General features: G+C 40.9%; 1 protein-coding gene across 1 annotated transcript in view; it reads right to left on the reverse strand.

Annotated features, from left to right (window-relative positions):
• LOC126335741 (uncharacterized) overlaps positions 1-15,259 on the reverse strand; it is an 82,564-nt gene extending 67,305 nt beyond the window's left edge. Inside the window, 1 exon segment of the mRNA XM_049999198.1 lies at positions 15,087-15,259. Within this exon segment, the coding sequence (XP_049855155.1) occupies positions 15,087-15,259 (173 nt within the window).
• Between the last annotated feature and the right edge of the window lie 3,980 nt (positions 15,260-19,239).

The following is a 19,239-nucleotide window of genomic DNA, read 5'->3' on the forward strand; positions in this document are numbered from 1 at the left end:
GCTGGCATGTAGGATGTGTGAGGCAGGCTACATACCATCTGACTTTCGGAAAAATATCATCCACGCAATTTCGAAGACTGCAAGAGCTGTCATATGCGAAAATCGTCCCACAACCAGTTTAAAAGATCATCCAGCCCAGTTACGTACAAGAGTAATATACAGAAGAATGAGAAAGAAAACTGAGGATGTATCAGTTTGGCTGTAGGAAAGGTAAAGGCACCATAGAGGCAATTCTGACGTTGCGGTTGATAATGGAAGCAAGACTAAAGAAAAATAACACGTTCATAGCATTTGTCGACCTGGAAAAAGCGTTCGACAATGTAAAATGGTGCAAGATGTTCGAAATTTTGAGAAAATTAGGGGTAAGCTATAGATAGAGGCGGGTAATGTATAACATGTACAACAGCCAGGAGAGAATAATAAGAGTGGACGACCAAGAACGAAGTGCTAGGATTAAAAAGGGTGTAAGACAGGAATGTAGTCTTTCTCCCCTACTGTTCAACGTGTACTTCGAAAAAGCAATGACGGATATGAAAGAAAGATTCAGAAGCGGGCTTAAAATTAAAAGTGAAAGGATATCAGTGATACGATTCGCTGGTGACATTGCTATCCTGAGTGAAAGTGAAGAAAATTACTTGATATACTGAATGGAGTGAACAGTCTAACGAGTACAGAATATGGATTGAGGGTAAATCGAACAAACACGAAAGTAATGAGAAGTAGCAGAAATGAGAACAGCTAGGTTGCAGAATTCCTTAACTTCATCTACTTTGTGACCATCAATCCTGATGTTAAGTTTATCATCAGGACTGATGGTCACGAAGTGGATGAAGTTAAGGAATTCTGCAACCTAGGCAATAAAATAACCAGTGACGGACAGAGCAAGGAGGACATCAAAAACAGACTAGCCTTTGCGAAAAGGGCATTCCTGGCCAAGAGAAGACTGCTGGTATCAAACATAGGCCTTGATAGAAATTTCTGAGAATGTCCTTCTGGAGCACAGCATTGTATGGTAATGAAACTTGAACTATGGAAAACCCGAAACAGAAGAGAATCGAAGCATTTCGGATGTGGTGTTACAGACGAATGTTGAAAATTAGGTGGACTGGTAACGTAATGAATGAGGAGGTTCTGCGCAGAACTGGGGAGGAAAGGAATACGTGGAAAACACTGACAAGGAGAAAGGACATGATGATAGGACATCTGTTAAGAAATCAGGGAATGACTTCCATGGTACTAGAGGGAGCTGTATAGGGAAAAAACTGTAGAGAAAGACAGAGATTGGAATACATTCAGAAAATAATTGAGGATGTAGGTTGCAAGTGCTACTCTGAGATGGAGGGATTGGCACAGGAGAGGAATTGGTGGTAGCAGCATCAAACCAATCAGAAGGCTGATGACTCAAAAAATAAAAGGGTGCAGCCTGAATCGTTGTCAAATTTATTCACGATTGAGGTCCCTCTCCCCTCCACTCCTACTTTTTGCCCCTGGTGGAGAGGTGGTGACATGACACTGATGACATCATAGGTTTTCTCCCCCTCCCTCTCGTGTCCCATCCACACCTGTCTTCTCCTTCTCCTGCACTCTCCTACTTGATAAAATGGCGGTGAAATCACTCAGTCTTTCCTGAGCTGTTGGTGTGAAAGCACATAGGGTAGTTTATTTTCTTTATATTGGCTGTTATCCTGTTGTAAATTGGTGAGAAATGCTCACAGTGTGTTCAGCTGAGGAGATGTTGTTGGTATCTGACAGAGAAGGGTTCAATAAATGTAGTACTTGTAAGCTTATAACGGAGGACTGTATCCATAGCGCCCTGAGTACAGGTTGGGAAGGAAAGATAATGGAGGACTGTATGAAGAAGAATATTTTTCAGGAAATAATGACGATGCAGCAGGAGGGTTTGAAGAAGCATTTCCCTACTCATAGCCACGGCTGCTTGTGCTGGAATTATCTACCTTTTTAAAATGCCCAGTCAATGTACCTAAGAGGCAAGTGTGGCCTCTTCAATATCCCTAGACCGAATGATCTACCTCACTAACCGCCACCAGAGTGCACTCAAAAATGTGACATCATGGGTGAAAAAATTGGTAGGAACCAATGGCAATGCAGCATCTAATCACAATAGTGTGGCATCAGGGATGCAAGGCGAGCATGGCATCTTACTGGCCTCAGTCACAGTTCATCCAGAACCTCCCAGCAGAATAGCATGGAGTGGAAAAGTAAGTATTCATTACATGTATTTGCTACTGCTTCTTCTTCTCTGTCCAGCTCCATGTCATTGATCCACATGTAACGGCTCTTTTTCTTCTTTGTTCAGCAGCTGTAGTGACCTCTAGAATGTCTGGACCTACAGCAGAAGCAACGGTCTCCGTCTTGTTAGGACCTGCAGCGACCTCCAGTTTGTGAGGACGTGCAGTGGCAGCCAGATGTGGAGTCTTGTAGTACACCTGGTTGGTATGTTGGAGCAGAATAAGGAGCTGCTGTTGTCTGTGCTACTCATCAGTGAAGACTTACAGCCTGCCCCTGACTCGCAGACGTGCACTGGGGCTTTCAGATAGCATGATGCAGATCAGTACTGCGCTTCAACATATGCACCGTCTATTGAACTGTGTAACATTGTCAGAGTGTGAACGTGGAGGGTGAGAAGATGCCAGTTGCTCCCTGTGCACTAGTAATTCACTTCCACATATAATGGTACCGCTAGTGAATCGAAGTGTTTGAATATAGGCACAGAAGCAACATACAGTGAATGGCTTATGGTGATGGAGAGCGAAAATGCAATGAAGAGCGTTAAAGTACAGTTTATTGAGCTCAAATGGGAAGAACTATTTCATGCAATACCTACTTCATGCTCAGGGTATACTCATTTCTGTCTCCCAAGACGTTTACTGTGCTGGCCTGACCTATCACATCAATGTGCGATGACGCAGTGCTCAGAGTGAAATCTGACGACTTATTCATTTGTTTGCAGCACCCCAATGTAGCGAACTTATTTGGATTAAGGATTGAGATATCTCTTGTGTTAGAGAGAGTGGAAATATGGCCAGGGTGTACTCAAGCTGTGCACAATGGCACTGTGAACTATCTCCATGTATGTAGTGTATACATAAATGATTTAGAACAGTGCTTTAGTTCATGTATTAGTGCAGTGTCAAAGTCGACTCCAATAGGTATGGAGTCCATCCATACTAAATTTGTAGATGAAACACCAGATTTTTGTGATCTCCCATCAGTTGGAGGGAAGTAGGTGCAGAATTTCGTGTATACAAGAATGTAAATACTATGACAAGTGAACCAGTGGATTTTGTAATTATGTAAATCCTCTGATGTATCATTGCTGAAGTGTAAATAAAATATGTATGTATTTTAACAAATTTTATGTCACTTCTTGCTTCATAATACTCTCATTATAATGAAGCCATTATAGCTCAATCGGTGATTGTGCTATAGTAGCTACATATATTATTATTATTATTATTATTATTATTATTATTATTATTATTACAAGTGCTTTTTTCTGTAAAAGCCCACCACACACCAATATCTGATGTAATCATCTTGAGGTTGAAGCTCTTTTGTCTGTGTTTGTTTTAACAATACATTTGTTTTTGGATGGGGTCCGCCTTACCAAAACATAGTTTTTGTTTTATATCCCAAACATGTTTCACTGCAATTGCAGCATCAACAGGGAGTTTTTTATTTTATGGCTCTTAAACATAAATAATGTTCTTTACTGTATATATACATGTAAATTTTAGTTTTTAAATCGTAATTACAATTAATACATGTTAATACAGCAGGAAAATCACACCATGTGGTAAAAAGGTATGGATACATAATTTTATGAGCTCTTCAAAAATCTGTAATTATGATTTAAAAACTAATATTTGCATGTATATAAACAATAAAGAACATTCTTCATGTTTAACAGCCAGAAAAAAAAATAAAAAACCACTGACCCACTGATGATGCTACAGCTGCAGTGGAATATGTTTGGGATAAAAAACAAAACTGCGTTTTTCTAAAGGCAGACATCATCCCAAAACATATGTAATATCTGATGGTATTGGTATCATTGCAGGGTGCGTGAAGCATCCTCTTCATAGGGACTTTGATGTAAGCAACTGGTCCTATGACAGAAGACCAGAAGAAGAAGAAGAATGGAATACTCCTTCCTGATTATATATGAGCTATAATTGTAGGTCCACCCAATTGTGGGACGACAAATGTTCTTATGCCACTGCCAACACACCCAGATGGAGTCCAGTTTGAGCATTTGTGTGTGTTCTCAAAAACACTGATTCAACCCAAATACTAACTATTACAGGAGATATCGCAAGGTGTTGATAGTGTGACATACAGAACATTCACTGAAAGCAGTGATATCTCCCCACCAGAAAAGTAAAGCCAGACACTGTGTTCATAATTTATGATTTTGTTGTAGAAAACCAGGATCAAATTAGAAGATATTTCTGCTTTGGCGTCGTATGGGTGTTGATGTATTTTATTTCAGTCAGACGTCTTCCAGAATCCCAAAAAAGTTGGTGAGGGATAATGAGAACTCATTATAAGATTCAAACAAGACAATTCGAATTTAAAGCACATTTACCAGGTACATGTAGGAACTGAGATGTCATTCAATGAATTTGTAAAGATGTGATGAGATTGCTGGAATCACACACAGTATCGGTTTCTTGTTACTGGTAAAACAAGAAAAGTGAATTGTGGTAGGTCTAGACGAGACTTTCATGAGCTTTTATACACATTTATACATATTTAAATTTTTGTAAAACAGGTGACTGCATCAGTATACATTGCCCCATTGACACGTCTGAATGCATGCCAACCACTCAACCTGAGAGGATTGGTATACATAGAGAGAACAGTTGCTTGTACACAGATGACAAAAATCAGGCTCTTTACCATAAATTTGGTGGTGTACACAAGGAACTAGTGATTTACTGTCAGACTCTTATGAGATCCAGAATGACATTAAATGATAGGGTTAATATAATAGAAACAAACGTAAATGACTTAACAGTAAAGGTTGACATAGTAGAAAAGAATGTGTGTAAGGTGTACCCCATGCAGATCATTGCTTAGTACGAGGGTTATTCAGAAAGTAAGGAACTATCAGCCACGAGATGGAAAACACAGTGAAAATTTGATGAAGGTTTGCATAGATGTGTTGGGCACTGTGTCTTGTACGCCCGTCGATCGCATCATGTCGCTCTTTGCAGTTCTGAGCTCAGAGTGAGAACGTAAAGATGGCTAGACATTAGTGTCTCCCGCCAAGTATGAGGGCCTGGCGAAATATTTCGCCTGAAGCTGTGCAATCCACATAACTGTCATGTAGTTCATGCTACGTGCCAATTCTCGGCCGCACTCTGCAGGGGCAATGAAGATGCTCCTGCAGCGTTTTCAATGGGAAGTGTTTGATCACCCACAATACAGCCCTTAATTGGCTACCCCTGAAGTTCAACTCTGCTCAAAAGAACCTCTGGCTTGAAGACAATATTTTGACACAGAAAATGAGTTGCAGTCCAGAGTAGAAAATTGTCGAAAACCACTGACGGCTGCCTTCTGTAATGAGGGAATTCAAATGGCTCTGAGCACTATGGGACCTAACATCTGAGGCCATCAGTCCCCTAGAACTTAGAACTACTTAAACCTAACTAACCTAAGAACATCACACACATCCATGCCCTATCCTACGATCCTGCGATCGTAGCGGTAGCGCGTTCCAGACTGTAACGCCTAGAACCGCTCGGCCACTCAGGCCGGCAATGAGGGAATTAAAAATTTGGTGTAACACTACGACAGATGTCTGAGCGGCGACTGTGTAGAGTAAGTAACTGGAAGGTGTAGTTAGCCGTTGAAAATAAAACAGTTTAGATTTCCACTGTGGTTTCCATTTCGCGAACTATCGTCCCTTACTTTACGAATAGCCCTCGTATCTAGCAAGATGTTGATTAAGCATAAAGTCTTAGAGGCACAGAAGGCTGTCTGAGAGAAATTATGCCTGCTAAGGTTATGATATTTGGAGTGGGATCAGACACTAAGAGGAATCTTTAAACCAGTTTCTGAATCTCTTGGGGAGCTCTCGATAAAATTATGTGATGATGACGACGATGATGTTATTTCTGATTTTATTAATTGTAACAGCGATGCAAGCATAGACAGAATATATGGCATCAGCGGGGTAAAACAAGAAATGTTGGGCACACAGCTTACAAGTTTAAGTAAAAATGGAAATGAGCGTTTGGCGTCACTGGCAAGAAGGCTCCTTGCGGGGCAGGTCCGGCCGCCTTGGTGCAGGTCTTACTACATACGACGCCACATTGGGCGATCTGCGCGCCAGATGAGGATGAAATGATGATGAAGACAGCACAACACACAGTCCCTGAGCGGAGAAAATCTCCGACCCAGCCAGGAATCGAATCCGGGTCCGTAGGACGGCAATCCGTCACGCTGACCACTCAGCTAAGGGGGCAGACATAAGTTTAAGTGATAATGCAATACGGATTAGTGATAGAGAATTTCAAAGAACAGTAAATCTGCTTAACCTTAAGATCTTCGAAAACCCTAAATTGCTCAGGTAAAGATTTGGAAGTATGTGGTGAAATATTGCATTTGACTTATCTACATAAGGAAACAAATGCAGTACTAGAAAGCCAAAGCACCATGAATACAAAATCATTATAAAACCTATATTAGATGGTGACAATAGCAGTGGTGTAGGTTTTGACATTTAGCATAGAAGAGTGAGCAATCGATTTCCACAGTATATATATTATGACGTTCCGAATGAGCTAATAGGCCGGCAAAAATTGCTCATGACATCAGCTGCCGCTAGTAATACAGCTCATTCAAATAAGGTTATGTCAATAATTTCAGAGCTTAGAGAGAGAAATCAAAGAAGTATGGAGACAGTAGTTTGAGATCTGCACAAAACAGCATGGAAAACATAATCTCGTAAATACGCTAAGGTTTAAGGTTTGCCCGGCCTGTGGCAGGCTGATCTTGTAGACGTAAGAGAATATTCATGTATGAATAATGATTTCTAGTATATTTAAATGGTGCTTGATACATACTCTAAATCTTCCTGGTAATTATCTATGAAAACAAAAAGTGGGGAGAGATGTCGTAGAGCTGTTTGAGCGTTTGTTGCAGTCAGGAATGATGTCGGGACAACCTTCAAAAGATCATGGTGAGTTTTACAATAGGTATTTCAAGATTATGGTGGGGCAGTGTGGAATAACCCCTCCTCAACAGTGACCCTCCTGAAGGAGAGTATAATGCAACATCTGAATAGGTATTTTTAGATGAAATATGGATGCATTTTAATCTTTGTTGTCCATACAGATCGATAGATATCGTTCCACAAATAAATGCACTATGCAGTCGAACCAAAAGTAACACAATGAAAATGAGACCAATCGATGTTCATGATAATGGTCTCCTATACGGTATACAGTCGCATTAAATTGCTGGTTCCATACAGACAAACGTTTAATATAGGTGATTTAGTATGTTTTTCAAAGCACAAAACAGCATTTGAAAAGTCATACTTACCAAACTGGTCAACTGACATATTTACATTTTCCAAGGCGCAAAGAAAGAATCCTAGAATTTATATCTTAAAGGATGGCATTGAGACTGAAATAGCAGGATGCTTTTACACACAGGAAATGCAAAAAGCTAAGAACCTGATGTGTTTCTCATAGAGAGGGTCATAAGACGTGGAGGGAACAGAGTACTAGTTCAGTGGGTTGGTTTTCCTGCAACACAGAACAGTTGGATTGATGCTGACGATTTTCTATATAATATGGATAATATGGTGCATAGCCTACAACAATAACAGTAGAAAAACATGCATGATAATAGACACATTTCAGGAAGTGGTGGTATTCTCCATAAAACTGCCAATCGAATTACACATTCCTGAAAATAACTACTGTGGACCTGGAGCAAAGCTTCAAAAACCGTTGTCACACCTTGATAAGGGGATTAATCTGCCTAACGAGGTGTAGGGAAGCAGCCTACTCACGCCTTATAAAATTCACCTCAGTCTTTCCATTGTGTGCCAGCCGGTCCGACGTAACTAGCTCTGACGTCATAAATGTTGTGCAATACTTTAAAAATCAAGTAAATAACCTGAAACGTGTTGAATATCAGTTCAATAACTTTAACCACTTCCGAAATTTGGACGTTTTTCTGTAAAAATCATTGGCGCAACAGAAAAGAGCTACAAACTTAAAAATTTATATTTAGATTCCTTTTGCATAATAATTTGGTAGAAACAGTGTTCTGTATCTCATAAATTAAAATTTTAGTTGAAATTCATGATTTTCTGGTTTTTGTCTCAAAAATTAAGGAAGCAAGATAGATTAAGTAGGTGAATAAATAAAGCTAGGATGTTTAAATTTAAATAGAAGGGAGATACGCTACAATCATAAAGATGTGAAAAGTTTCAACAGAACAACTATAAAACTATATCGATAGCGTATCTCCAAATGGCAAGTTTAGAGCTCGTCTACTGCGTGTAGTGTAATTAAATTCATTCTCTCGCCCAAAATATTGGACTTAGCCACGTCAGACTTTAATTATGATTACTTACCTGTGAGCTGATTGCACAATTGATTAAATTGAGAGCTTCATTATCCATCAGCAAAGGAAGCAATGATTTATTTAATAACTTAAAGTGGCGCATTACTAGCCCAGCGGCTAGTCGGGACAGCGAATTTAATCAAGCGTTCCCTCAGCCGTCCGCACCGCGGCTTTATATCTAAGAACGCTGCGCGAGGAAAAGAAGGTCCCAGTTCTCTCCAGATGCTGATCAGCTCACCATTTGTGCCGGGAGTCGCGTCGCGTCGGTATCATTGCTATAAACAGCCTCGGGTGCCGTAATAAGTTACTCGGGATACGCGTAACCATGAAGTCGTTTTCGAGTGAAGTGTTAATTCTGGGATGACTTTAATGATCTATCTTCAGTTTGCGTATGTATTATTTTCACGTGCCGCCGCGGGACAGACATTCTACCATTATTTAGCGTGGCGTTTGATGAACATTATCATCAAATTATGACGAGCATTCACTTAAACATTTAATATGTACAGTTACAGTTGCATCAGCGCATTAGACTCTGAACTGCTCTGGTAGTTGGATTGTGTGGATTCTTTTTGGTCTGTGACTTTCAGAATATAGTGAACATTTTTGAAATAATCGTTTTGATTATGTATCCCAGACAATCTCCTAATTCCTCAGAGCTATAAACTGTAGCTATAAGTGTATTTCTCAGTTGAGGTGGGCACTAGGAATTCTAATTACAGGCTTCACGTTTTCCTAATCACTTTCTGGTTGCCAATATTGTAGTGAGAGAGCCAGTGTTGAGAACGGCAAACAGCAGCATTAAATAAATCATAGGAACATTTCATTAGCAATTATTTCCACCTGCCGCACCACATATGTTGCTACTCGGCCGGGAAATGCGTCTTTTCTACATTACCAAACATTTAATAACAACAAAATTCCATACGCCGCCCCACAAAGGGTGTGGGGAACATGACATTGCATATGCAGCGAATAAAGATCTTCCAGGACGTCATGCTACAGATCAAATTTTAGGTGATAAAGCCAAGGCAGTACGTGCTAGAAGCGATGCTGGTGTAGGTCAATGCCTTGCGGCATTTGCAGTTGAAAAAACCATGCTTGGTAAAATTAGGAGAAGATGATGGTGATGATGATGGCGATGGCGATGAAGAAGACGACAGAGCCAGAGTGTTTTAAAAAAACAGTATCCTGGCAGCGATGTATGAAGCTAAAAGCGCTCTGAAGCATAAAGGAGTGGTTAAGGCACCAAAGGTTCTGCCAGTACCCAAGACGTCAGGAGGAATTATTCATGTCCTCATTCTGGACCTAATAGGACTCTCAGCAGTGGGTTCTCTGGCAGCTAGTAATGCAGCTATTACCGCAATGGTCAATGACGCAGAGAACTGCCATGAGCAACTAGAGGAAGCAAAAAGACATAGCCGCATGACTGAGGAAGAAGCAATAAGCAAAATATTATACCTGAAACCATACAAGAAGGGGCTAGGTCTTTTTATAAATAAGGAAATGCCGCTTAGCCGTTCTAATAAATACAGGTCTGCTGAAGTGTGTTAGAAAAAATTAAAAATTCCAAGATTCCGTGATGTGTTTATGTGGGGAAGACTATGCAGAAATTCTGAGAAAGTTTAACTGTGACTTTAGATATTGCTGGAGTATCTGGAACGGACTGGATTGTGTAAGTTAAAAAAAATATGAAGAACGGCTACTGTTTAGAGTCATCTGGTGCATTGTAACCTCTGGAAGAATCACAATCGCCGCGCGGGATTAGCCGAGCGGTCTCGGGCGCTGGAGTCATGGACTGTACGGCTGGTCCCGGCGGAGGTTCGAGTCCTCCCTCGGGCATTGGTGTGTGTGTTTGTCCTTAGGATAATTTAAGTTAAGTAGTGTGTAAGCTTAGGGTTGATGACCTTAGTAGTTAAGTCCCATAAGATCTCACACACATTGGAACATTTGAACAAGTATCACAATTACTTCAACAGCAGAAGACAATTTTCAACGCTACCAGTTCTTTAATACTCACCTGCATGGTCATATATGCATCATACAAGAAGGTGCATTAAGCATCCACTCACCATTTCAGCTTAGGTGCAATATCACATGCTCTTACTTTAAAAGAACGATCGTCAGTATCATGTGCGAATGACTTTCCACCAATTGATAAAAGTATTGGAGAATGAAATATTGCACTGATTGGGCTGGAGATGTACAACAGCATCCCAGCTGCATCGGCCGTATAGGAAGATATCTCGAATGCATTGGCGTGGCACCTCATTACTTCATATGAATTGCAGTCCTTAACTTTGGATCCGAGAAATGAATTTTTGCACGAGTCAGCTCATGTCGTGTTTGGACATGTCTAATATTCAAATGGCTCTAAGCACTATGGGACATAACATCTGAGGTCATCAGTCGCCTTGACTTACAACTACTTAAACCTAACTCATCTAAGGACATCACACACATCCATACCCTACGCAGGATTCGAGCCTGCGACCGTAGCAGCAGCGCGGTTCCGGACTGAAGCGCCTAGAACCGCTCGGCCACAGAGTCCAGCGTCTAATATTCACATCCAGACATAGACACGTTTCATAAACACTACTATAGTCTTCGCCATCTCCACAGCAACTAACATTTTCTTAGGACGTTGCTGGCTCAAATACGCTGGCGGATGGAGTGAGTAACAAAAGGGAAAAGCGTCCGTCAGACAGAACGGAGCAACTAGATTATTAGGTGAGCACTCCTTCCGGGAAATGTCTTTAATGCAACTATTACACGCCAACAGACTGCGTCAAAGTGAGACGGATGCAACGGGCACAAGACGTTGACAAAGGCGAGCTGCTTCTCCTGTTGCATGTCTGGGTAGAAAATAAAAGAAAAGTCTTCAAAGACTGGTCACTTCCGCTTCACACAGAGCGACATCGTGTTTCCAGGAAGAACTCTGGAGTAGTCTCCGATTGAGTGAACGCCTTGTTCTGGGAGGTGCGCAACTACCTCATTAGCCCACTTGACTGCGACATAAGCAGACGTAGAGTGGCAGCGCGCAGCGGCCGGCGCTTCCGCATGAAGTTCCAAACCTTATTGAAGTTCCAACCCTCGTAGTACCCTGTCTACCTGGCACGCCACTCACAGTCAAGTGGACAGGTGATGATGGAGTTTGTGTTTCCTACAGGAGAGACAGTCTCCACAGGAGAGGGTAGTACTTAAGGTAGCTTTAGTGCCTCTGGTACACCACTCTTGGTTGCCCCCCCCCCCCCCCCCCCTCTCCAACATACCCATCATTTGCAGCAGCAGCATCTTCCAATCGCTTGACACCAGTCACGGCGATTTTCAGCTGCTTAAAAATAGCAATGAACTCATCTTCTGCCTGAGAACAGCTAACGCAGTGGGATTGCATTATACTTGGTGCAATACTTTGCAGAGCAGTAAACAACTTATTCCAGGCGCAGTATTGTAAAGAATAGTAAACAAATAACTTAACGATAAGCTTGTTGATGTCTTTTAATTTATGAGTTTGATAAGCTAAAGATTTTATCGTTATTCTCTTGGAATTAAAAAAAATTGCAGTCAAAACGAGATATCTATTACCACAACAGAAACCTTAGTAAAAGTGTAGTGAGAGAATTCGACAGCACCCTCTATTTACCATAAATGTGGACTATATACCCTCCTGTTAAAAGAGAGAACTAATGACACGGTATGTTACTTATTCACAGTAACTGTAAATCACAAACACCGGTCTATTATGAAATAGGTTATACAAAACACTCGCTTTGCAAGCATCCGAAACTTCTCAACATATAGCTTTCTCACGTAAGTATTTAAAGAAATTTGGGAACTGTTAGTAGTGAATGAGGAAATTGTGGCCAGGGTTTTCGAAGAGCGCAGTTAAACCTACAGTTGACGATAGAACACTACAGAATGGAAAACGCTCCTAAAAAATATCGGTTAGTTTTTCAATTGGCGATTTAATACTACACAGTATATCACGACACCAGCACGAGTCTTGACAAAATCACCACGAAAACGACTTCAAACTTTCCAAGAAGTTTTTGCACTTAAGTTGTCGAAGTGAATTTATTTCATGCAAGTGATTTTACTGTAAGACATTTACACTTTGATTAACAGGGCCATCAATAATTACATTTTGAGCTACCTTTTATAACCCGTTCACCAGTTCCAGATCAAAGCATTTGACGACCTGTTTATTGCACCTCAGCTAAACTTTTTGAGGTACTGCGTTCCCTCGCATCATTGCCATATAAATTATCATCTGCTTCTACCTCTTTTGACAAGTTATCATAGCTCATAGGTTCCTCAACCTTATTACGTTTGCTACCCATTTCACTTATTATTTTTGTGATACTCAATGTACTTCCTACATAGGAATCTAGGCCTGCAGATTTTCGTCATTATCATAAATATAAGCACTTGCGTCATATTCGTTACTACTTGTTATAAATGAATTAGTTTGATTTTTCCTACTGTTTGTAATGTTTTCATTTGCAAGCTTATCCCATTTTTCAAGTGCGCCCAAAACTCTTTGTATTAGTTAATCAGTATACTTGAACAAATTATCGGTATTGCTAGTTGCTAGTGAAACATCATCCCTCTCATCAGTTTGTGCGTGTTAGTTTCCTCATAGACCGGAATTAGTTTACCTCACGGTGCCTGTTGGACTCATTAATTACATTTTCAAAGCGGAATGCATATTGCTCCCCGTTGTATCTCAACGGTAGATTTTCTACGTATCTGTTTTCGTCATAACTTGAAAATGTGATGGCTTTCGCTCTCCTCTTCCTTTACATCTGCCGCATAATTAGAGTTTGTGTTTCCAACTTCCACATTCACGTTTACACCCTGATCATTTGGATTGTTTACACTTCTGTCAGGGACCCTATTATTAGTTTGTACACGTTCCTCATTAGCTGCAACTCTCGATACCCTTTTTAGGTATTCACTGAACCTATCTACATTATCTCTAGGTGTGGAAATTATTTTTTCTATGAACACCGAGGCAGTTTACATCCTAAACCCATAATCATCATTTCCAGTTTCATGTTTTCTGTCAGATGTGCCACTTGCAAATCCCACTTTCTAGAAAATTATTTAATTGATTCTTGACCAGGAATGTACGTTTTACCACTCCAGTATTCCCGTAATATATCATTTTGTCTATTGTGAGACCAATACTGACTCAGGAAAGTAAATTTGAATTGAGGCAGTATTTTAGATCGTGTCATGGCTTTAGCTGAGCAGTGAAAAGCATGTCACGACAAAGGACTCTAAATAAAAATGATTTTATCGCGTTCACACCATTCATTTCAACACATGTTCAGAATCTTTCGAGAACTGTGATGGGTGTATTTGCATGTCAGAATCAAAGCGCAGAAATTGTCGACATCCGATAAAAGCCGCCGTCAACAGAAGCAACGTGTTGTAGAGCAGTGTCAACACAAATTAACAGACGTTACTCTACTTTCTACGTTAGCAGTGCTAGAATTTAAAGCTTGTGGTTAGAGCTCTATGGCCTGAAATGTTTCAGGTGCTTTTTACAATTAGTTTTTACCTCTTTTACTTCTGTTTGACACATGTTCACTATAGTATTAATTTCTTCAAACTGACTAGAGCAAAGTTAAGATTCATTGCATATTCTTTCTGTTAACTTCCTTTCCAACTATTTATTCTCTTTTTTGAATTCATTGCAAATTGAAAATTGTGCAGTGTGCTGCTCGCTTTGGTGCTTTTGGCACCTTGCCATTGTGTAATAGGAATAGCATTTGTAATTAAGGCCCTCAGCCGTTAATTGTTCTGAAGTACTGCTTGTGGCCTTCAGCTGACAAATAATTTTGAATTCTCTCTTAATAAGGCCTTCAGCTATCAGTGTAGCTTGTATTACAGTCAATTTTCTTTTAAAAACGATTGTTTGAAAAATTATTTCCTTAAATAAAGTGTATATGTTTACTGAGCAACCAACGGTAACTGATTAGGCCCCGTCCACACCTTTTTCTGCTTTCCCTAAGTCCCACATTTCAAAACTATTACTCAAATTTGTTAATATTCAAATCATTATGATTAGAATCATAATTAAAATTCATACTATGTATGTCAGATTTCAATCTATCCCTCAACGCATTGTAATTGGATTCCATTCTATTTTTCGATTCGCTGTTGCCGGATTCTATCTCACGCTTGAAAGTGAAAACCATTTTATTTTGCAAGTCATCAACATTACACTCCAATTTATTTTGCAGTGCATTATTACAGAATTAAGTCTTAGCAAATAGCAGCTGAACAAATGTGGCATCTCTACCTTTCCACTTTGCATTACAACTGGTTTGAAGTTAGTGTCTTACATTACCTGCCTAGGCTGTGTTTCAGACATGTCGAGATCAGTTTCGCTATCTCACCCATTTTACTTTTTCTTTCTTAACTTCAACTTCTATTAGACCATCATCAGAAGCTGGTTATTTCTTTACTTAATCTGGCACTCTTCTTCCAATAACTCATCATCCGAAAGCAATTCTAATTTTGCTTTAATATTATCCTCTACATTAGGCTCTAACTTTGAGTTACTTCCTAATTCTGTCCCATCATCAGCAAAAGGTGATTCTGTATTAATTGTCACACCTCCATTTTCAGTAATCTGCATCTTTGACAAATCGTTGGAAGTGGTCAATAAGTATTTTAAGTACCCTTGACTGAATTACTTGAACTCTACGTACGCCGCTAGCGCCATGTACCAGCAACTACGTTGTCATACGTTGTGACGTAATACAGGCAGCGACGACAGCCATGCCGGCTGTGATGGCGGCTGGTATCGCCTATTGCATTAGCGCCGGGAGGGGAGACAATAGATTCACCACGGTAACACCTCTCTGTGACGTCACTATGTAGTGAAGATGCCCAATTTAGACCTTCAGGGATGACTATCGACGTTTGTGGTCGTGTCGAGTATCGCTGGTATACCTGCTGCAGTAACTCAATGATTCTTAGAAATAATGCGTCTGGTTGCTATTTCCAATACCTAATTTCTTCCAAGCACGAAAGTGCTTTGGATACGTTTATTTCAGAAATATTGTCTGCAAACGAACCACCATTCTATGTGCCTACACTAATAAATGGAAACGAATTTTAAAACGATTTTAAATCATAGATTGTACACAAGTGGTTAAATCAAATTGTATCTCATTTTATTCGATTTGACGTGATTCTTGAATCCGTTGGAGTTGATCTCTTTACTCATTTGAGGGTCATATACACAACGTTATATAGTCTACTTACATATACAGAATTAAATGTGCTTTGCCTACCAGAATAGTTAATATAATAGTTCCATAATACTCTTCTGACCCACAAAAAAGATTATGAATATGGAGTATCGTTTCGACAATGGTAGTCACTCTCATGAAGCAGCAGCTCATTATCTCCAATTTCAATATTTATTGCTATTTTGGAAAATAGTGATGCCTTTTTTGTATTTGAAAGTGATAACTTACCACCTTTATACTCATTTTCGTTTGTATTACGAAAAATATTTAGCAATAAGCTCCCCCAATGGTAAAAGCGTACTGGCTGTGTGAAGTATTTTCTAATTTGTGAGAAAAATTGCAATTCAAGACGACGAAAATGAATTTCTTCATTTACAGTTTAAAGTAATTGAAACAGCGAGAAGAAACTGCAGCAGGAACAACGCTGTACAATTACTAGTACCAGAATACATTTCGTCTGCACATGTATTTCAATTGAAGATGTTCTTGCTTGGAAAAGAAGACTCCAAAAGTAAGCAACTTGTAAATTTTCTTTTGTGCTTTATAGAGGTTGAAGACTAAGATACTTTTCAGTTATTTTTCAAATGTATCAATCGTTTCTACGCTTTTTATTCTGAGTGGTATCTTGCTTGTTTTACCAGATTATCATCGTGTTTCTAATATTTATTGGCATTTGAATGTTTCATGCTTAATTTGTAAATTATTGACAATGACAACTAACACTTGGGGAAGAGCGCTCTTAAATGTACAAAACATTGAATATTGCAGAACATACTTTTCTTAAATTAATAAGAAGGTCCCAAAGTCTCTTAGAAAAGCGAAAATCCTTTCAGCTGGAGCAAGATTCGAACGACCTTACAATATGAATTCTACATTTCAACTCAATACCCCTATCCACTATGCCATTGTGGACTCTTGGTAACTGGTCTCTGCTATTGTTTTTTAACGCTGATATATTTTTACATGCATATCATTATAACAAATCGTATCAATAACTATCTGTTTTCGAAAGAGCCCAGATATTTGAAGCACCATATATTCGTAGTACATACTCCATAATTTGAAGCTCATCAAATACGAGAGTCAAGTGACGAAATTCAATATGGCTTCTCCCACTTCTCAGAACTCGAATCGCTCTTGAAGGTCAATTGACGTCCCTGACGGTCGAAACTGAGCATGTAACCACAGTCTAACATAACAGTAGCGACATTCACTGCAGTAAAACTTGTTACCGTTTGACAGATCGAGCGACACTAGCGCTCCAAACGGCAAGTAAGATGAACGTCAGACGCGTCGTAAGCATAATGTTTGTTTTGCATCTATTTTCTACGTAATTTACGAAATATTTGTGCTATTTTCTTGCCTCCAAGGGTTTGTGTAGCATCAGAAGGCATATATGTTCCTAAAAATGATTGTAAAATAAGCGCAAGTATGGACAAAAACCATGAATTGAGTGGCAAGCGCCGGCCGGTGTGGCCGTGCGGTTCTAGGCGCTTCAGTCTGGAACCGCGTGACCGCTACGGTCGCAGGTTCGAATCCTGCCTCGGGCAGGGATGTGTGTAATGTCCTTAGGTTAGTTAGGTTTAAGTAGTTCTAAGTTCTAGGGGACTTATGACCTCAGAAGTTCAGTCCCACAGTGCTCAGAGCCATTTGAACCATTTTTTTGAGTGGCAAGCTACAACACATTCGTGAAGAAACATTTGTGACGTTGGGTAGATTTGCACCTTACCTCGTTGATATCCAAGGAGTGTAAATATACAGATTCACAAGTAAGAAGCACAGGCATGTACCTCTACATGCAAAAGCGATCGACAGCTCATTTATCGTTCTGTAGGCCTACTGTGTTTGTTATTGTCGCCTGTTGCCACAAGTACGAAATATTTTGTAAAACATTATAAGGAGCTGATTACATTACATTTCACGCTAAACCAAATATTTGAATAATTGTCAAACGATATGTCAGTGAACAAGGTGCTAACAAAATAATGTCATCACACGAAGGAAGGAAGGAAAATTAAGTGACTAACAACAGAAGTGAATGAAATACACTCCTGGAAATGGAAAAAAGTACACATTGACACCGGTGTGTCAGACCCACCATACTTGCTCCGGACACTGCGAGAGGGCTGTACAAGCAATGATCACACGCACGCCACAGCGGACACACCAGGAACCGCGATGTTGGCCGTCGAATGGCGCTAGCTGCGCAGCATTTGGGCACCGACGCCGTCAGTGTCAGCCAGTTTGCCGTGGCATACGGAGCTCCATCGCAGTCTTTAACACTGGTAGCATGCCGCGACAGCGTGGACGTGAACTGTATGTGCAGTTGACGGACAATACATCGATGTTGTCGCCAGTGGTCGGCGGAAGGTGCACTTGCCCGTCGACCTGGGACCGGACCGCAGCGACGCACGGATGCACGCCAAGACCGTAGGATCGTACGCAGTGCCGTAGGGGACCGCACCGCCACTTCCCAGCAAATTAGGGACACTGTTGCTCCTGGGGTATCGGCGAGGACCATTCGCAACCGTCTCCATGAAGCTGGGCTACGGTCCCACACACCGTTAGGCCGTCTTCCGCTCACGCCCCAACATCGTGCAGCCCGCCTCCAGTGGTGTCGCGACAGGCGTGAATGGAGGGACGAATGGAGCCGTGTCGTCTTCAGCGATGAGAGTCGCTTCTGCCTTGATGCCAATGATGGTCGTATGCGTGTTTAGCGCCGTGCAGGTGAGCGCCACAATCAGGACTGCATACGACCGAGGCACACAGGGCCAACACCCGGCATCATGGTGTGGGGAGCGATCTCCTGCACTGGCCGTACACCTCTGGTGATCGTCGAGGGGACACTGAATAGTGTACGGTACATCCAAACCGTCATCGAACCCATCGTTCTACCATTCCTAGACCGGCAAGGGAACTTGCTGTTCCAACAGGACAATGCACGTCCGCATGTATCCCGTGCCACCCAACGTGCTCTAGAAGGTGTAAGTCAACTACCCTGGCCAGCAAGATCTCCGGATCTGTCCCCCATTGAGCATGTTTGGGACTGGATGAAGCGTCGTCTCACGCAGTCTGCACGTCCAGCACGAACGCTGGTCCAACTGAGGCGCCAGGTGGAAATGGCATGGCAAGCCGTTCCACAGGACTACATCCAGCATCTCTACGATCGTCTCCATGGGAGAATAGCAGCCTGCATTGCTGTGAAAGGTGGATATACACTGTACTAGTGCCGACATTGTGCATGCTCTGTTGCCTGTGTATATGTTCCTGTGGTTCTGTCAGTGTGATCATGTGATGTATCTGACCCCAGGAATGTGTCAATAAAGTTTCCCCTTCCTGGGACAATGAATTCATGGTGTTC

This window comes from Schistocerca gregaria, chromosome 2 (assembly GCF_023897955.1).
Source record: "Schistocerca gregaria isolate iqSchGreg1 chromosome 2, iqSchGreg1.2, whole genome shotgun sequence".
NCBI lineage: Eukaryota > Metazoa > Arthropoda > Insecta > Orthoptera > Acrididae > Schistocerca > Schistocerca gregaria.